At 36.8% G+C, this 27832-nt stretch overlaps 1 protein-coding gene across 3 annotated transcripts; it reads left to right on the forward strand.

The window, feature by feature from the left end:
• Positions 1–328: 328 nt before the first annotated feature.
• Positions 329–22078, forward strand: LOC107832138 (histone acetyltransferase HAC1). Of its 3 annotated transcripts, none has more exons than XM_075233433.1 (18): positions 329–650; positions 1999–2311; positions 3348–3459; positions 3580–3859; positions 3961–4473; positions 4573–5103; positions 5253–6373; positions 7373–7669; positions 7867–8145; positions 11396–11524; positions 14199–14399; positions 14475–14617; positions 14720–15032; positions 16642–16781; positions 18302–18380; positions 18472–18864; positions 20646–20863; positions 21346–22078. In XM_075233433.1, exons 2-18 carry the CDS (start codon positions 2121–2123, stop codon positions 21458–21460), a joined length of 5055 nt encoding a protein of 1684 aa, XP_075089534.1. In that variant the 5' UTR covers positions 329–650; positions 1999–2120; the 3' UTR covers positions 21461–22078. The 3 variants fall into 3 exon arrangements, with proteins under 3 accessions (XP_075089534.1, XP_075089535.1, XP_075089536.1); XM_075233434.1 differs by having other exon boundaries at positions 344–646; XM_075233435.1 differs by having other exon boundaries at positions 344–486.
• Positions 22079–27832: the final 5754 nt, after the last annotated feature.

Raw genomic sequence — 27832 nt, forward strand, 5'->3', positions numbered from 1 at the left:
GAGAAGTTGACCTGTGACATTCATTACTCATGTTATAAAAAGTATAGTATAAAATTAGTAATTCTATAATGACATAAATACATTCTTTCATTTCTCATTTTATGGGTATTTGTCATCAATTTCTATACTACTTTTAGTTGAAAGAATTTTTTTTTATTGAATAAATTCTATAATAAAATTTATATTCTTACTAATTGAATCTAACATCCATAATTCAAGTGTATCCTATAAGAACCGGAAAAAACCTTGTATTAGTAAAAAAGTTAAAAACATGCATCTAAAATAATTCCAAAAAAGTTATTTACTAACAAATTAAATTACACACACAGGAGTCTTCCAAACAGAAACTTTTCCCGATTCCCGTACAAAATCCCTTCCCCTGTTTCTGTATATCGTTTCGCGAACTTTCAATTTCTCTTTCTCCCCAACCTCTCACCGCCGATCACCACCGTATATCTCCACTACCCACCCTATCGGTCTCACAAGGTTCGACGTTAACTCTTGCTTCAATCTCCCCCCAAAAAAAGAAAAACCTTTTATTTCACTTCGATTCTTCTTTGCCACCGGCAATTTCTGTAAATTCGGGGGATTCCAGTCATATTTTTTCAGAAATTTTGAAATTCAAAATGTAATTGGAATGTTTTATGTAGGTATTTGAATTCAGCTTTCTTCAATTTCTCCAATGAAAATGGTTTTTTCCTTCCTATGTTTTAAAAATTAGGGCTTTATATGCTCTCACTGAATTCGGTAGGAAAGCTATGGTTTTTGGTGTGTTTGTTAGTTTATGTATAAAGTTTTGTTATTTTTTTTTTCATTTTATATTTGGTTAACATAGTTGTGATTAGTTGAGCTTCTTTTTTCCCATTTCCCATTTTCTATTCTGGTTAAAATAGTTGGTGTCTGCTATATGAATCTTTGTATATCAATTTTGCTCTATTAAAGCCATGATCAGAGTATTGATCATAGACTATTATATCGGGTACCTGCAACCTCCTAGTAACACAGGTACCAGGTAACTCTGCTCAGGCTTGGATACATGAGAAGAAATCACACAGCGTTCTTTGCCTTTATTGCTGTTAACTTACTACAATGTTCCTTGTTTACCTGGGTTTGGGAACTGCTGTACAGTGCGAAGCTCTCATAGGTTGAGTCGGTGAAATTAGTTGAGCAGTTGATTTCAGCCTGAGTCTTGAGATATTGGGGCTTGATCATGCACCAATTTTTTTGGCTCTATTGAAGTTCAGCTTTAGAGAGCATTCCCTCAGAGTCTCTTGCTTGATTGTACACATGGCTGATATAAGTGATTATACCATCTCACGTCTTGGATATGGTGAACGTAAATGTTGATCAAATATGGTTAATGTAATGCTGTTTAAACATGATATCAGTGCCTTAGACTGTGATTTTAACAGCAAACTAACATATTCTGTTTTTTTGTAAGAGAAATTTCACTAACAAAACACAAAGTTGGTGTCGAAAATTATGTATATTTGTGTCTATGACTCACTCTTGTCCTACACATTCATCAGAATTTACTTTTGGTTATATGGCTTGGGTATCACTTTTTCTTGATTGTCATATGACTTGTGTATCTCCTTTGCCTCGAAATTGTCAACATGAGCAGTCACTGTTATTTATTCGGAGTCAAGTATTGTATTAGTTATTAGTCTTTCATTTTTTTTTCTGTTGTTGCTTATTTTATACAATGTTGTTGTTCTTTTGAATTTGAATCATGTGTAGAGTCTGTTGTTTAGCGAGGAAGTTAGTTGGAGTCCCCATCACTGGGAATGTATTGCTGTTCCTGTGCTTGTCCTGTTCATATACATGAGAATCGTTATTTGACTTTTTCTCTTTTTCTTTTTCAATGACATCATGTTGTAGCTACTGTTTTTGCTATTTCCCTCTTTCAAATTGCAATTTCTCTTGTATGCTTTTAGATTACGTGATAAATTAGACTCCCAACCCTTTATTTGTCTTTGGTTATTATTTCAACTGCAGGTTTCATGATATTCCCAAAATTGATTAAGCAGCTAATGAAGTATGGGATTCTCACCCATTTGATGGGGTGCTGATAGTCCACTTTATGAAGTATACCTTATTTAGAAGGATACAAGAAAGAGATGAATTTCCAGCATATGTCGGGGCAGATTTCTGGGCAGGTTCCAAATCAAAGTGGCACTTCTTTGCCTGGGCTAGCCCAGCAGAATGGAAATCCTTTTCCTATGCAGATGCAAAATCCAGGCGTCCATCGTACTATGCCCAACATGGAGTCTGAGTTCTTGAAAGCTCGCAAACATATTTCACGGAAGATGTAAGATATTATATTTCTTGTTTTTTTTTTAATTTGATTTAAAAATCAACAAAGGAAGATATTATATTTTTTTTTAAAATAAGAAGGAAGATACATTATACATCTTAGCATCCATTAATATTTTCCTATGGCAATTTCTTTCTTTCTTTCTTAGTCCTTATAGAGAAGGATGTGGAGTCGGATTGTGTAGACAGACTGAGGTGAACCGCTACTAATGACCAACTTATTAACATTAGTTAAACACATTTTCTTTGATAACTAAGTTTTTTTTCAATGCTGAAAGTTTTTTTTTGCTGCAGCACTTTGGTGGTCATATTTGATAACTAGAGGTTGGATACACATATTTTGTTCTTCTAGTTATTCCAGTACAAACTTATTTGAAAAGCTTTTTAAGGAGGCAAAACTTATTTGTTCTGGTCATCTGGTCAGACTCTTCTATTTGTTCATCTGCTGGGCTCCTTGCCATTCTTTTGCTCCTAAAGCACGGACTCTCTTGAAAGTTGTTTTAACAAGCTATTGTTCTGTTTTAGTGATGAATTTTTATAGAAGTATTATTGGTTAGGATTCTAGAAAGGACCTCAACTTCGAAATGCTAGAGTATCCAGTTGACATTTAAAGACAACAATAGAAGATGATGAAAGAGAGTATTTGAGGTGTTGTTTAGCTTCTACAAAAACTTGTGGAGGGGTTTGTTATCTGCCCTTCTGTACGAACTCTGATGCGTTGACTAATGACTTTTGGGAGGTAAACTCTATAAATACCCAGGGAAATGGTGTGTGAACATAAAGAGGTGCTTGAGTGCTTTTCAAGATTCTATTACATTGTTTAAAATGAGCCTAGTGTCTCATTATTCTAAAATTCTCCGTAATGTACTCTCTCTTCAAAAGGATGCTCTTGTTTTGCATTGTTCATGATTCTTCTTCCAAAATTTCCAGTTATTTGCTAAATCTTTTTTGTATGGAATTGATTCCTCTGCATTGCTGCTGAGTTATCTGATGATAGCTGATGCGAACTTGACAACCTTTTTATTCTCCAGCTATGAGTATCTCATGCGGCGGCAGCAGCAAACCCAGGAGATGCAACCACAGAGGGTTATAGATCTAGTTAAACGCCTGGAGGAGAGCTTGTTTAAGAATGCTTCGTCAAAGGTTTATTGTTGTTTCAGTTTTGTTTATTATAATATTGTTATGTTGTACAAGATGGTGCTATCATGAAAGGTCATTCTATTCATTTTGCAAATGAAGCTTCTTCTTTTTTCATATTTTTAGGAGGAGTATCTGGATCTATCTACTCTGGAAAACCGATTACTTGCCCTGATTAAACGCCTTCCTATGAATAATCATAACCAACAATTTTCCCAGATCAATTCGTCAACCTCCATTGGTACAATGATACCAACTCCAGGCATGCCTCGAAGTGTGAATTCGTCCCTTATTGGGACATCATCTGTCGACAGTTCTGTGACTGGTGGAAGTACTATTCCATCCTCTGCAGTTAACTCTGGAAGCTTCGTGCCGACAACCGATTTGCCCTCTGGCAGTATACATGGTGTTTCATTTATTTATGCTGATAGTAACTTTAAGCATTACTGTTTTCCAAATTCATAAGGTATTTACTTCACTCTGGTGTAACAGAACTCATCCTTGCAGGCCCCTTGGCAAATGGATATCAACAGTCTACATCCAATTTCTCGATCAATTCTAGTGGGAACAACCTGGTACCATCCATGGGTGGACAAAGAATAACAAGCCAAATGATTCCCACTCCTGGGTTTAGTAATAGTAATAATTCCAATAGTAATACCAGTGTACCGTCTTACATCAATTTGGAATCATCTAATAGTGGTGCTACCTTTTCTGGTGTTGATTCCACAACTGTGTCACAGCCACTACAACAAAAGCAGCATATTTCTGGTCAAAACAGCCGTATACTGCATACACTTGGCAGCCATATGGGTGGTGGAATCAGGTCAGGATTGCAGAATAGATCCTATGGACAGTCAACTGCGCCTCTGAATGGGGGACTCGGAATGATTGGGAATAATTTGCAGCATTTGAATGGTCCTGGAGCCTCTGAGGGCTATACATCAGCGACCATGTATGGAAATGCTCCAAAGTCGTTATCTCAACATTTTGATCAACATCAGCGACCAGTAATGCAAGGTAACTCCTCAGCACAACACATACCTTTAAGGTAATTCCGGCAATATACTACTTTCCATGTTTTGAGTATTGTGAGCTATTTCATTGTTTTGATAACAGGTGATAGATATGGTATTAGCAACAGTGAAACTTCAGTGTCGGGAAACTTGTATGCTCCTGTGTCTTCTGCAGGGACGGTCATTGGCAATCAGAGCTCGAGTGCTGTAGCCTTACAGTCCATGTCCAAAGCAAACTCAACTCTGATGAGCAATCAGTCGAACTTGACTGCCTCTCAGCAGATGCCAAATCTAAAGGTTCAACCTGTCGATCAATCGGAGAAGATGAACTTTCAGTCCCAGCATTATCTGGGAGATGACCATTTATCTTCTCGTCAGCATCAACAATTCCATCATCAACATCGATTTGCTCAACATTTAACCCAACAGAAGCTACAAAGTCAGCACCAACAACTTTTGTTAAGGAGCAATGCTTTTGGTCAAGCTCAGCTGCCATCTAATCCTGATACTCAAGTAAAATCTGAACCTGAAAATCATGATGATGCCCAGCGCTCACAGATCTCTGCTGAGCAATTTCAGTTTTCTGATATGCAAAATCAGTTTCAACAGAATACTGTTGGAGACCAATCTAAAGGTAATCAGTTGCTTCTCCTTTATTTAGTCAGCAGGATATCTGTTCATCACTTTCTCAATCTTCAGATCCAACACAACGACGTTGCATCCAAACCAGCTTATTGCTTCTTGGTTTAAGCTGTCGCTCTGATAGAGTTTATTCTGATGCAGCATTGCAGGGTCAATGGTATCCCAAGTCTCATGATGGGTCTCAGATACCAGGTAGCTTCTTTGAACCGAATGCACAAGAGGAATTGCGTCAGAGAACTTCCACACAAGAGGAAGCTCAGCCCAATAATTTATCTACAGAGGGGTCTTTGGCCAGTCAATCTGTTGCTAATAGAGCAGTTGAAACCAATAATTCAAGCAGTACGATATGCAGATCTGGTAACGTTCCTCGTGAACGACAGTATCTTAATCAGAAGAGGTGGCTGTTGTTTTTGATTCATGCACGTCGATGTTCTGCTCCTGAAGGAAAATGTCCTGAAAACAATTGCATACATGCACAAAAACTGTTGAGGCATATGGAAAGATGCATTAAATTTGATTGCCCATATCCTCGGTGCCCTGAAACAAAGGTTTTAATTAATCACCATAAGCATTGCAAGAATGAAAACTGTCCCGTTTGCATTCCTGTTAAGAAATTTCTACAGGCACATCAAAAAGTGTGTGCTCGTCCTGGCTATATGTCTGATATGGCAAATTCTCGCAATGGTACTTGTAGAACCTATGATGCTGTTGAAACTTCTTCTAAGTTCGCTGCCAAGACGAGTCCAGTGGCATTTGAAACTCCAGAAGATTTGCAGCCTTCTCTTAAACGCATGAAAATAGAGCCATCTTCTCAACCTCTTGTCTTGGAATCTGAAAATCTTGTGCCAGTTTCGGCCGGTGAGTCTAATGTTTTACAAAATGCTCAGCTTGTTGAACAGAATGATGCTGTGGCAATGAAGACTGCAGACACTGAAGTAAAGAGTGAAACTCTTGCAAATGCTGTGCAAGTTAACCCTGGTAGTACCGATATAGCAAAGGATAGTTTGGATGATACATACACTCAAAGGCCTGCTGGTGATTCTGTTGCATCAAGTACTCCAGCTTGTCTTGTGAAGCAGGAAAATGTTAATGCTGACAAGGACATAGATCAGCCTAAACAGGAAAATACATCAGCGCCTTCTGAAAGTACGAGTGGATCCAAATCTGGGAAGCCTAAAATAAAGGGTGTCTCAATGATGGAACTTTTCACCCCAGAGCAAGTCCGGGAACACATTAAAGGTCTGAGACAATGGATAGGCCAGGTCTGTCAAATATGGTTTTCCTAAATTGGGATTGTTTTGCTCACGCTTTGTTGCCCGACATACTTATTTACATTTGGAATTTTGCAGTTGATTGCTAAAGAACATGCCATTTAAATATGAGTTGATTTACTTTTTCTTTTCCTTTTCTAGATAAGAACTCGATAACCAGTTAGTTAAAAAAAACGGATGTTTGGTAACCTGAAGAAGTGGCCAGAGTTGCTTAAAGGATTAAATAGAGGGCATGTTTTGAGAAATTCCTTACTCTTTAGCAGTTCTACACCTTGACCAAGTATGCTAAAGTTTTAAGGGCATACTTTGAATTGAGTTTGTATTGCATTGGGCTGAAATGATTTTTCCAATGTCAAGAGCGTGCATTTTCTGTTGGTTGGGTCATATATATTTGTTGTCCTGGTCTCAATTGTGTCACCTGGGGTCATTGAAGCTGGAATGAACCATGTTTCAAATACTAGCAGAAGCAAAACGGTTCCTTTCCATATGTCTAAGGCTTTGGGAACAAAGTTATGTGGTACTTGTGCTGGTGGGAGATAGCAGGTACCCGGTGGATTAGTCTCGAGATGCAATTCAAGAACTTGTTGTATTCTAGCTGAAGTTGAAATCAAGAACAATGGGTAATTTGGGAAGTTATATTATGTATCTTTATTTTCCATCTAGTCAGTGAGTGGCTAATCAAATCTGTTAGACATAACTCGTTGTCAAGGAAGGTTTATCTGTGAGTTGTTGATGATAATGAAGTGCTATGCTATTTACAGGAATTGTGCTATTCTAACTTCTTTCATGTACTCCTTCTACCATGTTATGTAGACTTTATAAAACTGTTAATACTCGTCTTTTTCCTATTAGTCTTCAATGTGTGTGGTTCGACAAGTAGCTGATTTGTTCACCTCTACGGTCTTTATTCCAGTGACATGTTTGGTTTCATTTCTGATCTGCATGAGTAAACTCTTTCCATGATGAAATTCTGTTCTATTTGTTTGACAGAGTAAAGCGAAAGCAGAAAAAAATCAAGCAATGGAGCATTCTATGAGTGAAAATTCTTGTCAGTTATGTGCAGTTGAGAAGCTAACTTTTGAACCTCCACCCATATATTGTACTCCATGTGGTGCTCGTCTTAAACGTAATGCTATGTATTATACCATTGGAGCTGGTGATACACGACACTACTTCTGCATTCCATGCTATAATGAGGCCCGTGGAGACACCATTGTTGTTGATGGAACCACCATTCCAAAAGCGAGGATGGAGAAAAAGAGAAATGATGAGGAAACTGAAGAATGGGTATCTACTCTATGCATTTTATTTGACAAATATAGTATCTCTTTTGCTGTAGAAATGGGGCGTGGAAACTTGTATGGTCCATGCTTTCTGTCAATAACATGTGTTGTTTCTTCTAATTTTAAATTTTTTTGGTCTTAATTGCCAAAAACAATAAATTTTATTGGTCTGATCAAATCAGAGGTCACTGCTTTGTGCAGTGGGTGCAGTGTGACAAGTGTGAAGCTTGGCAACATCAGATTTGTGCTTTATTTAATGGTAGAAGGAATGATGGTGGGCAAGCTGAGTATACCTGTCCCAATTGCTACGTAGCAGAAGTTGAAAGAGGTGAGCGCACACCCTTACCACAAAGTGCTGTTCTTGGAGCAAAAGATCTGCCTCGAACAATTCTCAGTGATCATATTGAGCAACGATTAGCTAGCCGTTTGGAGTGGGAAAGGCAAGAAAGAGCAATGCGTGAAGGAAGAGGTTATGATGAGGTAATTTATCAGGCCAATTTAAATGATTAATGCATTGAGACTTGATTTCTCTGATCAGCAAAACAACAAGAACTACCATTTCGCCTCAGTCCTAAACAAAGTTATATGAATCCTCACTGACAATCTTTGTCTATTTAATTAATCTCAACCCAACATCATGCAAAATAAAAATAAAAAGTAATAGAATTTCTCTATATTTTATAATGGCATAAAATCTGTGATGGGGCTAAAAGACTTTTAGTTTTAGAAAGCATGCCCAAAAATTCAGTAAAATCTTATTACTTTATTAAAATTGAGTCTTAGAGAGCATAAGATCTAAAATAAACTCACTAACATCGCTAAAGCACATTTCCAACTAGTTGGTATCGCTTGTATTGATCTTTTCTTCCATTGTACTCTATCTTTCGCCAGTTTGATTGGATTCCAAGAGATGTTAGGTCTTTAGACGACTTTTCTGTGTGGTTTTAGGTCTAGTTCGTCCTCTTATACACCTTCACTCATCACGGTTCACACTTACAAATCAACACATTTGGAGGTTGATGCAGGACATGACCAAATCATCCTAAGCGACATTGTCTCAGTTCATCCTTTTTAAGTGCTTCTTGCACTTTCTGGCGGATGTGTCATGTTTAGTCTTATCTAATCTTGTATATACATCCATCTTAGTATTTGCATCTGGCCGGGAACACTGATACTGCGGATGTGTGGACTTGTAACACCCTTACATTCACTCCCGTATAAATTACTTGGCGTATAACTGTTTTATCGAATTTACCTTTCACTTTGATAGGCATCCTTACCATATAACACTCTGGTGGCACTTATTCATTTCAACCACTCGATTTTAATTCCATGTGTAACATCCTCGTCTATCCTTCCATTCTCCGGGAACTAAGAGCCTAAATATCTAAATTGTTTGCATTTAATTACCACAACCCTGTCTAATCTCACTTCAGTCTTCTTATGAAGGCTAAACTCGCAGTGCACATATTCAGTCTTACTTTTACTTTATCCTAAAACCATTACTCTCTTGAGTGCTTCTCCATAGTTCAAGCTTTTGGTTGACATCATCGCGGTTATTGTCAAGTAGCAGTATCATGAAATGGCATGCACGGTTACGGGTAACTCCTTTGTATTTGCTACTACTATGATATATTTGACTTGAAATTTCTTTCTCCTCCAACATCCACCGAAGTACCTTTTTTGGTACTCTATCACATGCTTTCTAGAGGTCAATGAACACCATGCTTAGATCTTTCTGCTCCTCACGGTAAATTTCCATCAATCTTCTTAGCAAGAATATAGCCTCTACTGAAGATCTAAAGGGAAAAAATCCAGATTGATTCTCCACCACTCTTGTAGTGTCCTAATAGATGAAGATTAGGTGTGTACACTATTCCATTGGAGAAAACGATACCTAACTGTTGAGTTCAGTTTAAATGGCTTGGCTTGTTGGTTTTTCTGTTTTTTCCTGTAATTTCGAAATTATTATTTGATAAACTGGTTTGCTTTTTGATATTTTGTACTGGAAATTGACCGAACTAAGTGACTCTTAAAAAATAAAAAAAGAATGTATATTTCATAAAAAGGGACGACTTTGATTAAAAAATAGAAGAGGAATATATATGTGTGTGAGTATATATGTACACATTTTTGTGTTCATTCCCCTTAGATCTCCCTCAAGTAGTAGTCCAGTGCCCACGTTATCAACCCTCGCTATTTAGCTTGTGTCTGTCTTCACTCCCTCACTCATCTTCCCAGCTCCCTTTACTCTCGCCCGTGCTTGACAACAAAGCTAAATGCAGCTTTAAGCACCCTCCTCCAACGGGCTCCTTAGTGATCTCCAGTTATGCTTCTCTCTCTTGTGTTCTACATGTTTCTAGATGTGCTTGGTTTTGAAATTTGTGACGGATCTTTACTTTACTATTGATATCTTTATAATATCTTTATGTTTCAAAACCCCATGGCAGTGATCCCACAAAAAAGAGAAGATTAAAATCCCTAGTAGACTATGACTTGCGCAGTGGAAAGGGCTTAAGGCCTTTGCTTTGGAGCTTAAGTCCTTTAATTTATCATTTGGTTTCTCTCTCTCTCTTCTCCTCCTCCTCTTTCTTTCCTTTTCCTTTTCCCCTGTTGAGTTGCAGAGTTGTCTGAACATGGGCTGTGTAAGGGCTTCCTAAGGGGTTTATAAAGGTTTTGGGCTACTCCATCCATTCCCTAAGATTTTGTAGTGGAAGCACATTCTTTCGCATGGTATTAGGCTGCCTTAGGTAAGCTCATTCTCGCTCTGGTAAGTCGCATTAAAATTCACATGTGAACCCAAAATTGGGTTACATGTTTTTTTAAAATGAAAAAAAAAGAACATGTAATATTTTGAATTTTGGATGCTCAGATTTTCTCATACTCCCCTTCAAGTTGCTGATCTTTCTTCTGATATGTTTTTTGCTTGCTTGTAATCTTGGCTGTCTTTCCTCGTCAATTTGTTTCATTTGTACTCCTTCATGGGTAGGAGGTCATTTCAGTCAATCGATTACTGGGAGAGAGGTGATATTCAAATCTTAAGAATTTCAGATTAAAAGCAAACATAAGATTGTGTTGGAAAATCTCAAGAAAGAAGAAAAGTTGAAATGGACAAGAAAAAGAGCGTAAGAAAAAAGAAATTGGCCCATTCAAATTGTCCCAACTGAAGTTGTAACTGAGCAGTAGTCGAATTCGGTTGGCCTCACTTTTTGAAATTATAAACCGAAGTTCAGACACTAAACCGAATAACATTTCAAAACTGATATAACTGAATGAACAGCCACTCTTGAGTCCAAAGTATATACAAGGAGGTCAGTTGGAACGTATAAGAACTAATAGGTCCAGACATCCAAAATCAAGGCCTGCTCTGTTCTGTGGATGCTGCATTTGTTTCTTTCAACCGATATTGTTGTTATCGTCCAGAATATTGATTAGATCCAGCCTTCTAGAGGAAAAGACTAGAAATTAAAGTTCTAGGATCCTGATCTACGGTTATAAGCGGTTGGAGATGTTTGGAAGTGAATTTGCATTTGTCTGTAGCTTATCGGTTTTAGCTAATTAGTGAACAGGTCACTGTCATCAGCCTTTTTCTGTCAATGCTCCTTTCTTCTTGGTAAAAATATCATCTTTAATTTTTGTAACTTCTGTCTCTGCATCTAGTGATTCGTAGTGGTGTTAGCAAGTTCACTTGTGCCTTCCTACCTTAGCTCCTGCTTATACTGGTTTCCAGGTTCCTGGAGCGGAAGGGCTTGTTGTAAGAATTGTGTCATCAGTGGACAAAAAGTTAGAAGTGAAACCACGGTTTCTTGAGATATTTCAGGAAGAGAACTATCCGCTGGAGTTTGCATATAAATCAAAGGTACCTTCATGCAGAATCATTTAACGTCAAATTTGGGTTTAATGATTTGAATGAATGTCATGTTGTTAGTTTCTTTTTTTTTCCATCTAAAAAAAGAAAACGTTTTTTTATGTTAGAACTAGATCTTTATCTGGCACTGTTTTACTGAGAATTAATTGCAGGAGGATCTGAATAACTTCTTTTTTTGTAAAGGTAAGATAATTTATAGATAAAAACAAGCACGAAGGATGTTGCAGGTGTTCACTATTTAAAGAAGCAAAAACAGCAAAGCGTGCCCGTTTTAGTCTAATCTCCTAGTCTTTTAGGGCCTCTAACATCTTAAAACTGTTTCAACATCATTTACACATTTTGATCTACACCATGAGAAACACAAAAGTATACATTTAGACTTTATGTTAACGGCAGATTCAGTGAAGTCGTCAAAACAGCTACTGTTTCTTTCCGTCCAAATAGTCCCACCAAATATATGCGGGTCCCCTGTTCCACCACCTATGCTTGTTCTTTCGTCGTCTAATTCTGTTTCAGCATCTTAGCAACTCAGTCGTTGAATAGGCATGACCCAATGCAGACCAATGCCTTAGAGCATAAGGGGTTTGCTAGAATGCTGGCAGGGGAAGGAAATTGAGAAAGACCTGAAACAGGTCTGGATCATTATCCCTCTGGGCATCCTTTGGACGCCATGGCTGGTGAGGAGTAAAGCTTGTTTTGAAGGACAAAAAGTCATATTTCTAGAATTAAGAATAAGTGTTTGCTTACTTTCTTTCTCGTGTAAGAGGAGACATATTGGAAGTATGGATCAGTATATGGATTTTTTAGAATTGTTACGAGGAAGGAAGTAGTTGCATATTTGTCGTAGTATAGTATCTTCTGGTCTTTGTCGCGTCCTGTACCTTTCTATGCCATGATACCTTCAAATAATACCTTTACCATTTCAAAAGATGACCAAATGCGGACCAGTAATACTCAGGAAAAGCTGCCACAGTTGGGCAGTAACTTGGCAGTGCAAAAACAAATGAGAATTGCTTTTTGTTTGTTTCCCATGTAGGAGGCATTTACTTCATAGAACCAGCCGTCTTTCTGTAGATTCTCTGAATATAAGCTTTAGTAGAGCTCCAAAATGTCCTCCTTGATCTCCTATGTTTCGTAGGGGTAAGGTCTGCGTACACACTACCCTCCCCAAAATGTCTTCTTGAGCCAAGAGTCTTTCGGAAACAGCCTCTCTACTCCCTCGGGAAAGGGGTAAGGTCTGCATACACACTACCCTCCGTAGATCCCACTAGTGAGATTTTACTGGGTCGCTGTTGTTGTTGTTGATCTCCTCTGTTTCGTCCTTCAAGACTCCATTGACTTCCAATCTCCCAATGTAATTGTATTTCTTATTAACATTGGTCACCTTGTGAAAGAACTTGGTATTCTATCCCTTGCGTCAACCACAAATTTCTCGATCTCTGTCTCCAAGCAATCTCTTCGTATTGGCAATTTCCTCTACTTCCATCTGTAAATTAGCCCGGACCAACAATTCTTACTCCTGAATTATCATTTTGCAGTGCACTATCCAACTGTGCAACTTGTGCAAGAAGTTCGTTTTTTATATTTTCCAGACTTCCATAGTTGCTTTTGTTCCATTTCCTCAGCCTTCCTTTCAGAAGTTGTAATTTTTTTGACGGTACATAATCTGGTGTTCCAGTTATCCCAAAGGAATTCCACCAAACATTATCCCTCAACGCCCAACAACCATTTTTCAAACTTGAAATAGGATCAGCTCCCAACAACCTTTCCCAGTCACTACATAGAATTCGTATAGGAGCATGATCCTCGTTCCATTGAGTAATAAAAAGAAAACAATTTTAGATATATAGAGATAAGGGCGGTTATTTTAAGTAGTTGAGCATATTTCTAACTCGTACCAGTGTGAGGCTAATAGGATTTTGTCTTAGACTGCTAGTGGTCAATGTTGTGTTCATACTACTCTTCCGTTTTCATAGTGTCGGGCCTTATTTACTGGTTATTGTTTGCCTTCCATCTATTTACTGGTTCTTGTGATGTTATTATTTTTATGGTTTTTGTTGATGGTACGGATATATTGTCTCTTTTCGTCTTCTTGAGCCGAGTGTCTATCAGAAACAGCCTCTCTACCCCGAGGGGTAGAGGTAAGGTCTGCGTACACACTACTCTCTCCAGACCCCACTTGTGGGACTTTACTGGGTCGTCGTTGTTGTAGAGATAAGGGCTGGTGTGCCATTAGAAAAAGCTTTTTACGCGCAAAAGGTGATGGCATCATGGTCCTGTCTATATCATATTAATTCGTTTCATCTTCCATGACCCGAAATATTGTCTCAAAAGTTTCCTTCGGATCTTGAATAGCCTTCAAATTTACTTTCTTTAATCTCCTCCGTTGTCCTCTGCAAAGAAGGTGTTCTACCTTCTTTGGAGGACGTTTGACATCCATAAAAGTTTTGATCATACTATTATTGTGGGAGGCCAAGTTTCAAAGGGTTGTTTCTGAAATACGATTGTTTACCGATTAATGAAATGCCAGATAATGTTCAGACATTGTTATGTCTCAATATGTTTAACTCTGGCATTATCCTCAGATAGGAGTCTGTCTTGTCCATTTCACTTGCAATTTGGCGATAATTGTTTGAGTTATGGACTGAAAAGTTGCATTCTCCAGGTGTTATTGTTATTTCAGAGAATTGAAGGTGTAGAAGTGTGCCTCTTTGGCATGTATGTTCAGGAATTTGGATCTGAATGCCTACAGCCAAATCATCGCCGTGTTTATCTCTCGTATCTAGATTCTGTTAAATATTTCAGGCCAGAGATCAGAGCAGTGACTGGAGAGGCTCTCCGCACATTTGTGTACCATGAAATTTTGGTGATCTTTCTTCACATCAATTCCAATGTTGATTCTATATATTTGTTGTATATTAATATATTTGATTTCACTCAGATTGGATATCTAGAATATTGCAAAAAGCGTGGTTTCACGAGTTGTTATATTTGGGCATGTCCTCCATTGAAAGGTGAAGATTATATATTATATTGCCACCCCGAAATTCAGAAGACCCCAAAATCTGACAAACTCAGAGAGTGGTGAGCTTAATAATTTTTTCCATATAGATTACATATTGCTGTAATATGAATTTTTTTCTCATTCTTGTTACATTGATTAAACTAGTGTTTCTCATATTTCAGGTATTTATCAATGCTAAGAAAAGCTAAGAAGGAAAATATAGTTGTTGATCTCACTAATTTATACGACCATTTCTTTATATCCACGGGAGAATGTAAGGCTAAAGTTACTGCAGCTCGTCTACCTTATTTTGATGGGGACTATTGGCCTGGTGCTGCAGAGGATATGATTTATCAACTTCAGCAAGAAGAGGATGGGAGAAAGCAGCATAAGAAGGGAACTATAAAGAAGACCATAACAAAAAGAGCTCTAAAAGCATCTGGTCAACCTGACTTGTCTGGGAATGTATCTAAGGATCTGCTTCTAATGCACAAAGTAATTTTAATTGCTAAACATCTTCGTTTACTCATTTGCCTTCTACTTTCTATATATTGGCTATTTGGTTGATTGATTTGCTGTTATTATGGGAGTTGTCGCTCTCTGTTTTAAAAGGCAGAATTGAGACTCGCCCGGGGCTCGCCCCGGGACTGAGCACTCGTAAAACGCCCCTGGGCTTATGTGTGGGGCTTAGTTCCGTGAGACTTATGCCTCGGCCATTGGGGCTTACACCACATCCCGGACACGCCCAACGCCCAGTGTACTGGCTAGCCTAATAGAACTTTATGCAATTGTATGTAACTAATCTTGTTAATCCTCAAATTTTCTTAATAAATCGTTGACTATCCAATACTTTTTTCCTAATTATAAATCATTAAGTTTAGAGTATTTTATGTCATAATTAAAGTAAAAATTATTGCACGTTATCCACTAAGACTGCTATGATAGTTAATTTTAAATAAAACTTTCATTTAAAAAGTATTTATTTATTAACTTTTGTATGTCTTTACTATATAATAGTCCATAATTTTTTTATAATTATTTTTGTAAATATTATTTTTTTCATGTTTATGAGATACAATACTTATTAATTTAATAGGTCAGTATTACCAACTATTTACAAATAATTAGTTATCGTGGTATTGTATGGTGAATTATGTGTCACTTTATGAACTCGTTGAAATTTAAAAATGAACGATGCTTGAGAATCACATTTAAATTATGAATTATGTTTTTATATAAATTCTCTTTCAAATACAAAGCATATTAAATAGAAGGAGTATTTAAGAAAAATATCAAATTATAATATCGAAATTCTTTCAGGATTCATTACTCCTTAAGAGATACATATAAGATTTCGTATCGAATACATTACTTTTGATGTTTGAGTTGTAACGACGTTGCAGCTAATTTGCATATTATGATATATGTCATACTTTTCGTATTATTCACAGTTGAATTATAATTTATAAATATTTTAAATAGATTATTTGTTATAATTTTGTGATTTTAATGTAATTTTTATAATTATTTTTTATTTTATACTATCTTAAAATTCTTGAAATTAGTAAAATTTAAAGATCCGTGGGACTTACACCCCATGTCTCAGGGCTTACGCCTCGCCTCGTCAGAGGTAAAACGCCTAACCTCACGCCCCCGCCTTTTAAAACATTGTTGTGGCTTGCAACTCCCGAGCAATTAAACTATGATTAAGTACTACGCTTTAGAGTGAATTTTGCACTCGTTTCTGCATCCAAAGGTGTGCCTAATGGTTAATGAAGTAGGCGAAATTCATGGGATAGCAGGATTCAGAACCCAGCAGGGATAGAAAGCTAGGTGACCTTTTCCTATCTGCCTCTAAGCTTTGATGGACAGGAGTTACGCGGTGCCTGTGATAGTGGGAGGTAGCAGGCACCTGGTGGAATAGTCGAGTGTGCACACATGGTGGTCTGGATACCCCCTTTATCAGGAAAAAAAACTGTTGCACTTGTTTATCATCTTAATGTGATGTTCTGTTTCTGTTTCGCTTTATTTTTATTCTTTGTTATGAAAGCTGATAGTACTGCATCTGCACTTTTAACTCTGTCCATTTTTTTACTTGCCACAGCTCGGCGAGACAATTTCTCCAATGAAGGAGGATTTTATTATGGTTCATTTACAGCACGCATGCACCCATTGCTGCGTACTAATGGTATCTGGAAATCTTTGGGAGTGCAAGCAATGCAGGAACTTTCAGCTCTGTGACAAGTATGGATCTCATCTCTATATGCTTAGAGTTGTAAAAGTTCTCTGGTTGTTTATGCTCGTTGCAACCTTGAATGTGGATTCGTAAAAAGTTTACTCAGTTGTAGATAATGTACTGTTTTGTTTTTTCTCCACGCACACGCCGAATGAATTTAAGTCTTAGTTTAATGCCAACTGCATCCTTGATTTGGTGAAAGGGATTTAAACCAGACACTGGTCTGCAATTACCAAGTGTTTCTTTATTAGTTTAAGTATTTTATGCAATCTCAGAGCCAACCAGAGAGCTCATGTGAAGAAAGGTATTACGTCTATACGAGGCTAGAAAAGACACTGTATAATGTTCAAAGCAGGAAACAAAACATAAAGGAAGGCAGAGGCCTTAAATTTTTTAAAGCAACTAGCTTTTTTGTCATTCCTCTGTTACTCCAGAAATGGAGTTGTGTGCTGCATGTTTTTCAGTTTTAAGTTTGAACCCCAAGCACAATTTTTCTGGAAATGTAGCTGTGCACTGCATTCCCAGATTCTATATGTTTTCTCATTTACGAGGCTTGAACTTCTACTGTCTGCAGTCAGTGGCGGACGCACGTGGTGGCAAGCGGGTTCAACTGAACCCGCTTCATCAAAAAATAATACTGTGTATATGTATAAATTAGGATTAAAGCTGCGTAAATTTTGTATAAATATTTTATTTGAACCCACTTGACAACTACTATTTTACGACTAAAGTTATGTACTTCTAAGATTGAACCCGCTTGCACAAAATCCTGGGTCCGCCACTGCCTATAAGTGCACCCATTGAATGACACACCTCCACTTTGTCATCACTGGTGTGTTTCACCAGTACAGGTGAGTTGGGAAATGTAGTGTCATTTGGTGGTGGTTGTGCCATTTTGCCTCTTTGTGAGCATGAATTAGATAGATCTCCTTCTCAACTATCCATCTTGCTGGCAGAGAAACAAAGAACCCCCTGGCGGGGTTGCTGTCTAGGTGGGAGATCTTTATGGAGCAATTTTTGGTTCCGGTGGGGAGACCTTATCTCTCCCCCTCCCCCCCAAAACCCCCTTTATTTTCCCTTTGTGGTGACTGGTGAAAACTAAATATCTTTAATATATTTATTGATTGAAGTGGATAAAAATTTTGATGCTGTGAAGGTCGAGATTATAGTATAAAGTCTGTTCAATAAGAGCATCTTTAAAGACCCAAATAATGAGAAAAGTATATCATGTGAAGCTCAGTTTTTAGCTGCACCCTTCCCTGGGTAGGTTTAGCTCAAATGGGTCCCTAGTTTTTTCATTAATTTTTTTTATAGCTGACAAAGAGATGACGTATTGATAAATAAATTAATCTTAGGAATTTCTAGGAACGTTAAAAAAAAAAAAAGAAAGGTTGCAGTTACATTTTGTTTTTCCAAGTTCTTTTTGGTGTATGAAAATTTTCACAAAAGAAACCATTTGAGGATATGATAGTTTCATATTCCTAATGTTTTCCTTTGTAACATTTGGTCTGTATTGGTACTGTTTCAGGTGCTATGAAACTGAGCAAAGACTTGAAGATAGAGAAAGACATCCTATTAATCAAAAGGACAAGCACACACTTTATCCAGTAAGTACTTCTCCAACACCCCCCCCCCCCCCCAAAACCCCGCAATAGGTATTGGGTTCCATGACTGAGAAATACGATGAAAATTTTCCAGTGTGAAATCAAGGAGGTACCTCATGACACCAAGGATGAAGATGAAATTCTTGAGAGTGAGTTTTTTGATACAAGGCAGGCATTTTTGAGCCTTTGTCAAGGAAATCATTACCAATATGATACCCTGAGGCGTGCTAAACATTCCTCAATGATGGTCCTTTACCACCTTCATAATCCCACTGCACCAGCATTTGTGACAACTTGCAACATTTGTCACCTTGATATAGAAACTGGTCTAGGTTGGCGGTGTGAAGTTTGCCCAGATTATGATGTTTGCAATGCCTGTTATAAAAAAGATGGTGGAATTGATCATCCTCATAAGTTGACTAATCATCCATCCCTGGCCGAACGTGATGCACAGAATAAAGAAGCTAGGCAACTACGAGTTTTGCAGGTGCATTCTTCTTGGCCCTTATTTAATTTGTTGTTTCGTGCTGCTTCCTATGTTTGGTCTATGAAGTCCTCTGTTACAACTCTTGGGTCAGTTCTAGATCCCTGTCACCTACCACAGCTTTGTTCTTTCGGAGCACTTTCATCCTCTTTGAATAACTTTATGTTAGTCCTAGTTCACTGCAGCTTCTCTGTAGTTCTCTCCTCATGTTTGATTCACTTTAGGTTACTCGACACTCTTCTTCTTCTTCCTTTTTTTTTTTTGAGATGGTAACATTGTGTATTAATATATAACAGTACATAGGTTGTACGGAAACCATATTTACAAGAGAACAAAAAGGGAAGAATAACTGATCTACGATCCTAGCAGTATTTCTTCTAGGATTGATACAGTATCTTCTGGACACTTCTGTTTACACCAAAAAAATAAGAAAGTAGAACGCAATTCAGTTTGATCTTCTGCACTGCGTTGCTACTGTCTTCAAAACACCTAGAGTTTCTCTCCTTCCAGATTGTCCACCATATACAGGGACAGTCCTCCATCTATCTCTGTCTCTAGCTGCAGTTCCAGCTTCATCCCAACTAGTAAACACTTCAGTAATCTTACAAGGCATTGTCCATGAGATACCTCTGAGATTAATGAAGATCTTCCATAGTTGATCTGTTATCTTGCTGTGTAAAAATAGATGGGTCTCAGCTGTTTCCCCGCATAGAAAGCACCTTGAGCACAGTGGAATTCCTCTCTTTATGAGATTATCCTGGGTCAGAACTGCCTCCTTCGCTAGTAACCAAGTGAAACAAGATACCTTGTAGGGTATCTTGACTTTCCAGATATGCTTCCATGGCCAATTAGTAATCTGGAGATTAGTGTGATTTAGAATCTTGTATGCAATATTCACCTTACAGATGCCTCTGTTGTGGCCCTTCCACCATAGTGAATCCATCCCATTTTCAAGTCCTTTGAAGACTTACCAGTTGCTTGTACAGCTCAGTTCCCAATCATTCAACATTCTTCTAAGTATCAGATCCCAACCTTGAGGAGTCCGCATTCTTCTAGGTTACCCGTTATTCTACTACCCACGTTCCTATGAAATAAGCTATTGTATAGCTAAATGTTAGTGTATCACACCTTAAGGCTGAAGTTTGTACTTGCTAAAAATTCCTGAAACAATTGTGTTTTTGGACAAATAAATATTCTTTCATTAATAACACGCCGAGATGGTGAAGTATGTACAATTTAGCGATGTTGCTCAATGACAATCACCAATCAAAATTATCCCAATTATCTCTTCTTTGAGTAGTAGTGATGATTGTTTCATTCATTTTCTTGAAAATACTGAATAGCGTGAATACAAGGTCTTATTTGTTATGTGAATTTGCAAATTTGCACAACAGGTCTGTTCTTTTGAAAAACCTTTTTACTTTGAAGATTAGAGCTATCCAAGACTGTTATCTTTTTGCAAAACCTTTTTCTTTTTCAATTTTTTTTTTTTTACAAATGTTATCCAAACAGCTCCTTGAGAACTTCTTGATTGAACATCTGGAAATTCATTTGAAAGAGAAAAGTATTAAATGCTTTAGCAGTTCTCCATCCTAATTGAAAAGATAAGAGGACAATGATTAAGCGATACCTTACGGTTTAAGTAGGCATTCTATGATATCGATGGCTCTGTTGCACATATAAATGAAATTATTTTAGCCAGATTATATTTTCTTCCATTTTATTGAAAATATATATACTAGACATTTGAGATCTGATATGATTTCTCCCTTTTAACTCTACAGCTTAAGAAGATGCTTGAACTTCTGGTGCATGCTTCTCAGTGCCGCTATCTACATTGTCAATATCCAAACTGTCGCAAAGTTAAGGGGCTTTTCCGCCACGGTATACAGTGCAAAATACGAGTTTCAGGAGGTTGTTTACTCTGTAAGAAGATGTGGTATCTCCTTCAACTGCATGCTCGTGCATGCAAAGAATTTGAATGTCGTGTTCCACGTTGCAGGTTTGTTGGTCCTTACATTTTTGTAACCAATCACTTGCCTTTGATAGTGTCATAATAATTAATTAAATGATGATTAGCCAATGCTATTGTTTCCTGCTATTAACAGCAGTAGCTACTACGAGTAGTAATCAATCAGAATCAAACAACTATGATTCAACCCAAAGTGATTGAGGTTGGCTACATGATCCTCTATACCCCATTTCGGTCTATGCTTCCGTGGATTAATCATAGTTATTGAATATTTTTTATGCTTGCAATCAACCTGCGGCAACCCTCTTTTATCTAACTGGGGATTGGTTATGCTTTGCATAGGTCATATAGGTGGATTTTAGTGATTGATAGATTAGCAAAAGATTTTCATAAAACACAATCACTTTATCAGTTTATCTCCCTTTCCGCCTCTCCTTTTTGGCAGTTCTCACTTTTGAATTTCAGCTTAAATTAACAACATAAAATTTGCTATATTTCTACCCTTTATACAGAGATTTGAAAGAACATCTGCGGAGGATGCAGCAGCAATCAGATTCTCGTCGGAGGGCTGCTGTCATGGAGATGATGAGACAGCGTGCTGCAGAGGTTGCAAGCGGTTCTGCGTGAAGATATTGTACATACTGCAATAGGCGTTGTGCTTTAGTCTTATTGGAGGTAGGAGTAAAGAAGTAAGGAGGCGTTGGACAAACCTGCTTCGAGCAAACAGGGTGTGTTCTTCCCTAGGAAGATGCTCTCCCATGGCAAAAGAAACTGGACGTGTCTGGTTGACTAATGATTCTTCCTTCTATGGCACATCTTTGGATTACCTCTATTATGTTGGTTATAGATCCAAGCTTCTTGACAACCGTTCCCTGGGGTATAGCATGCCAACGAGCTCATCCGCCCGTGGCTCATAGGTGATTCTTTGATTTCATTCTCTTTGCATTCTAGCAAAAGCAGCCATCATTTGATGGCAGATGTAACATAGCGTATTATTTAACTTGAGCTTGCACTGCAGAGGGGGCAAATCAGTTTTTCTTTGGTGAAATTGTTTTGTTCCGTTCCAGTTCAAGGGTTCTCAAACTTAGTCTTCCATTCTATGGATGTTTCCCTTATTTAAAGATGCAAGAGTTACAAGTAGCAACTTGCACTTGATTCAGTTTTGCTAGCCAAAATGTACACAGTATGAGTGTAATTATTTCCTCATGTTTTCCTTTTCAAGTGACAACCTTACTTCCCTCCTTAGCTTGACCGGCAATAAATTGGATTTTGATTAATGTTATATGACAGTTTCTAACATATAAAGATTTAGGACTCGTACTTTGTCAAATTATAGTTAAGTATTGTCCCACATAGATTGTATATTCTATCCACTTCGTTTCGCTCGTTCTCTTTCCTTCTGCCTGCAAATTTTATAGATTTATATTACCTTGACTTACTATTTGAGAGAATCAAATTGATAAAATCGGTGATAGTGTTATCAAAATTAGGTTTCTCGAAATAAGACGAACTACAAGAAAACATGTTAAATAAATAAATTGCGTAAAATTCTCAATATGAACTAAGTTATAATACTGACATTTTTCTCAAGAGATTTCTAAAGTGATATTTGTTTATTCCTAAAACAAATTTATTTTTACAAGGATTAATACAAAATATGTTAAGAAATAAAATAGATGAATATGACAATATTTATCACTCAAAAATCTGCCTTCCAACATATATAGGTAAATTTCTGATCAAGCAGCAATTGAAAATACGAATACTATTGTAATAACTTATCAAAGTTCATGCGGCAATTATCGAAAGAAACAAACTTTAACACATAGAGGGACATACTACCATATATAAGTAGTAGACTTAAATAGAGAATTACAGACAAGAAAATACGAATAGGACAATACTAATATTACAACTTTGGAATAGAAAAAGAGTTATCCAGAGATAAAGTTAATCGTCTAAAACTAAGAATTGCTCATTTCCTTGTCTGCCGACTCCCTCATAAGCAGCTGAAGATGGCTGTTTTTTTTAGCTTTTTTTCTTTGACAAATAAAGTGTACACTTGAATACTTTGTTTCTCAACGATACTTGCTTGAAGTGCATACTTTCCTTCTTTTTATTCATTTTTTTCATGTGCTCATTTCTATATGATGGGGTCCATATATGAATCTCCGATCTTTAATTTCATTCTAGTCCAAGTGTTGACAAGTAGTGATTTGTTGATTTTCTCCAAATTTTATTATTTCCTTCAATGCAAATAGAAGATTAGTACCATAATCTTTTTTATAGGCGGAATGACTTCCTGACCACTTAAACTTGCATCTATTTGTAAAGCCGATAGACGAACTTGCAACTTTCCCATTTAATCACTCCTACTTGATAAATTGGGAATTGTAAATGCCTCCACCAACGCGTGATCCTCAACTGCGCTGTCAAAGATGACACGTCACATTTTAAGCCTTTTATTGTTTGACACGTCTAATGAGTATGTCCCATTTTATAAGAATTAATTTATCAAAATTTAAAATTCTTTATCATTCTCTTCTTCTCCCATAAGCATCCTTTCATCATTATGGGAATACAAGCGGAATACCTTCAAATTTTGCCTACAAAATCTCTTATGCTATTGTCTTTTAAATGCCTCTCTGAAAATCCTCCTTCATTACTTCTTCCCTATAATCGTTCCTCGCTTAGACCACAATACAAAGATTGACAAAAAAAAATACCGGTGCTTCACTTTTTTGACACCGACAATAGACTAGATCAGAGAACATGAACGACATACCACCTGAAAAAAGTAGTCACCAGAAAAATTAAGTCGCTATCCTCTCTGATTATCCCTTTTTTTCTTCTCGAAACTCTCTCTCTTAAAACCATCCAAAGACCAAATCTAAAAAGAAAGATGCTATACGAAATGCTTTAGCCGATCGTCTTCTTCGATGGTACTATCGAAAAAGATCCAAATCTAAATTTACACAACAGAGAAATTACCAAAAAAGGCAAAATTGTTTTGAATTTTTTTCTTTTCAAATTCTTGATTTCAAGCCTTTTAACATAGACCCATGTCACTGAATTCAGCAACCCAAATCACTTTGTGAATTACAAAATTGAAAACTTTATTAATAAAAAAGAGAGAAGAAAGTGAAAAAAAAAAAGAATTCTACTAAACAAGAGTCTTTGAATCTAGATTTGATGAGTATCCATTGAATTATTCCTATTCTGATGCTGAAACAGAAGTTGGACGGAGGATGGGATGAAAGAGAGGAGAGAGTGAAAGAGGTGTAGCTGGATATAAGGGAATGGTGACAAAAGAAACAAGGGTTCTTTTGCTTTTTTTTTTTTCTTTCCTTTTTTTTTATTTATTGTCCTTTTTGTTCTTTTATAAAAACTAATCAAAAAAATTGCAAGTTACTTGCCTAATAGCAGTGATGTGCACGCATTATTGCCATGTCATCTACACCTCCTCCACTTAGGCATGGTCAATGGTCAACGGTCAAATGTGTTTATTAGTTAAGAGAATCATGAGTTTGAGTGTTCAAATAGGAAAGTTTAAAGTTCATATATCGGGTTTCAAATGCCCTACAAGTCTAAGTGGTCAAGAAGTCATTCCGCCTTTTTTATATAACAATTAACTTTATGCATAATATTTTTATTTTTTTATCTTTATCAAATACCCCTACACTTAGATATTTCTTTGTGCTCGAAGAAATTTATGAGTTGCTCCTTTAAAGAGAAAAGATCATTTCATCAGTAAATACAGGATTCCCTTGAAGTTTAAATTGGGAATATTCATCAATCGACCTTTGTTCAAGATAATCATAAAATTAGTGTTTGTCAAATGACAATAGGTTGCCCAATTTGTAGATCTCTACTAATATAAACTAACACTGATCATAGAATCTTGTAGGACTTTTATTAGATTATAACATAGGTTGAGTACTTTGGTCGGATATTAGAGATATATTTTTTATTTAAGTGACTGACGAACTTGGCGTTTATGAAGGATCTCAAATATATTTAATCTGCTGTCATCCTTTACTGCAGTCTTCCCATATATTTTGAGAAATGAGTACTAAATGAGTCTTTTCATTTTCTTCTTCATATAAAGTTTTTTTTTGAATTGTTCATCAACCATATATATATAACTTCTTTTTTTTCATTTCAAGTTTAGAGTTTCCATAATCTCTTCAACTTTTCTAGTGCAGTAACATGAACCTGAGAACTTATATTTATATACAAGCGTATGCAAGCGAAATTTTCCCTTGTGATTTTATACAATACAAGGTTGAAATGTGTTAGTGAAGTTCATGGTAGTTTATTGAAAGAACAAGCAATTTGTATAATGACTCAAATGGAGGACATTAGGGATTTATTTAATTAATGATTGTAGTGTTTGGCTAGACAGGATTGAAAGAAGTCCTACTTCATTTTCTAGATCGGTGATGGTTAGGATTTCGCCTCAATAAACAAGACGGGGCAAGTTCTAGTAAAAAAAAATTAACACTTCACTTAGATGATGAAATTGAACTAATTGAAATTAGAATGTCCAATACTTTACTGCTGAATTTATACAAAGTTAATAAAGCAAAATCCAAGATTACAGAAATCATTCCAAAAAAGATTTTAAAGCATGCACCAAGTGATATATACTTCAATTTTTAGCTTATTCTTAGTACGCCTGCATTCCTTTTGAACAAAAGAAAGAAAAATGATAGGTCTTATGACATAATTGCTTAAGTCGGCATTTCATATGACATAAGGGCTTATGTCAGCATTCTTATGACATAAGTGCTTACATCGGCAGATTAAATTCTTTTCTTATGACATAAGCGCTTACGTCAGTAGGGCATTCAAATGCCTACAAAAGGGGTCTGCATTTTCATTTGCAGATCATCCCTCAACTTCTTCTTTCTTTTCAATTAACAATGAGCTATTCTTTGTGTGACCGATGAGTAGGTAAAAATTATCGAACCACGCAAATCTTGTCTTGTCTTGTCTTATCTTGTGCAATTTATTATTTTTCTCCTTTTAAATATTTTTTTCCTTCTATTAGCCTTATACGCTTCCCAACATTTGGTATCAAAGCAGGGACACTGTAATTCTGGTAGAAAAGTACGGTATTGGTGCAAGCACTATTCACATAATTATTTTTTTTTATATAAAAAATGACATCGGAAGAATGGAAGTTTAAGATTGACAAGTTCAATGGCAAAGATTTTGGATCCTAGAAAATACAAATAGAGGATTATTTATACCAGAAAAAAATTACACTTACCTCTGACTGAGGTAAAATCAGAGAATATGGCCAAAGCGGATTGGGATAGATCGCCAAGCTCTTAGTGTGATTTGTTTGACGCTAGCACGAAATTTGGCGTTTAACATCATTAACGAGAAGACCATTACACGCATAGTGAAGGCATTATAAAATATGTACGAGAAGCCATCTACTTCAAATAAAGTCTATTTGATGCATCGATTGTTTAATTTAAAGATGAAAGAAGGTGGATCTATTACGGAAGATAACAATGAGTTTAACATAATATTAACTCAGTTGAGTTCTATTAATATAACATTTGATGACGAAGTCAGGGCATTAATTCTACTATCATCTCTACTGGAGAGTTAGTCTACAATGGTAACTGCAGTTAGCAGTTCATGGGGAAATACCAAACTCAAATTGAATGATATTAGAGACTTGGTTCTAAGCGAAGATATTCGCCGAAGAGAATCAAGTGATTCCCCAGGATCTGCTTTTAATACCGAAAGTAAGGGAATAAGCAACAAAGAGGACAATGTCATGGCCGTGGTAGATCAAAGTCAAGGAGAAGAGGGAAATCCAAAAATCGCAAGGACATTACTTGTTGGAATTGCGATAAAAAGGGTCACTACAGTAGTCAATGTAGAGAACCAAAGAAGAAGAAAGAAGAAAATTCAGCAAATGTAATTGCTGAACAAGTCGGTGATGCACAAATTTGTTGTGCAGACACACTAGTCGAATCTTGGATTCTGGACTCAGGTGCATCCTTTAACTCTATATCATGCAAAGAATTATTGCATAATTATATTGCTAAAAAATTCAGGAAAGTTTATCTAACAAACGGCGAACCTCTGGACATTGTCGGGAAAGGTGAAATTCATATAAAGACTTCACAAGGCATGCTATGGAAATTGCAAAAATATCCGACATATTTCTAGCCTCAAGAAAAATCTGATATCTATGGGTCAGATTGACAATGAAGAATATACAACAACATTCAGTAATGGATCGTGGAAGATAACCAAAGAAAATTTGGTTGTGGTGCGAGGCTTCAAGAAGTGAACACTGTATGCAACTGCAATACAGAGAGATACTATAGCAACAGTTGATCATGGTCGTGATACAAACATTGTGGCACTGGAGGCAGTTGTTGGCATCCAAAGAAAAGTTGTCAAACCTAAAACATGTTGAATTAGGCTTATGCAAAAATTGCATTTATGTGAAACAAAAGAGAATTAGTTTCTCAAAGGTGGGAAGGACACCAAAGAAAGAGAAGCTGGAACTAGTGCATACAGATGTGTGGGGACCAGCTTCTGTAACTTCTTTGGGAGGCTCACGCTATTATATCACCTTCATTGATGATTCCACAAGAAAGGTATGGATTTATTTTCTGAAAAATAAATGTGATGTGTTTGTTACCTTTAAAAGATGGAAAGCTGAAGTTAAAAATGAGACAAGTCTAAAGTTAAAATGTCTGAAGTCTGACAATGGATGAGAGTATGATAGTCAAGAGTTTAAAGCATTCTGCTCTGAGAATAGGATCAGAATGATCAAGACAGTTCATGGAACACCGGAACAAAATAGCATTGCTGAGAGTATAAACAAAACCTTAAAGAATGAGCCAGAAGTATGAAACTATATTCTGGATTGTCAAAGTATTTTTGGGCCGAGGCTGTTAACACGACATCTTACCTCATAAACAGGGGACCCTCTGTACCGCTGAATTTTAAAATTCCTGAGAA

This window comes from Nicotiana tabacum, chromosome 16 (assembly GCF_000715075.1).
Source record: "Nicotiana tabacum cultivar K326 chromosome 16, ASM71507v2, whole genome shotgun sequence".
NCBI classification, from domain to species: Eukaryota; Viridiplantae; Streptophyta; class Magnoliopsida; order Solanales; family Solanaceae; genus Nicotiana; species Nicotiana tabacum.

Bases quoted from the DNA above. Each gene is read 5' to 3' on its own strand.
- LOC107832138 (XM_075233433.1), top strand. From the start codon at position 2,121: ATGAATTTCCAGCATATGTCGGGGCAGATTTCTGGGCAGGTTCCAAAT. The intron at 15,033-16,641 runs GTAATTTTAATT...TACTTGCCACAG, and splicing joins ATCTGCTTCTAATGCACAAA to CTCGGCGAGACAATTTCTCC. The intron at 18,381-18,471 runs GTAAGTACTTCT...AAAATTTTCCAG, and splicing joins ACAAGCACACACTTTATCCA to TGTGAAATCAAGGAGGTACC.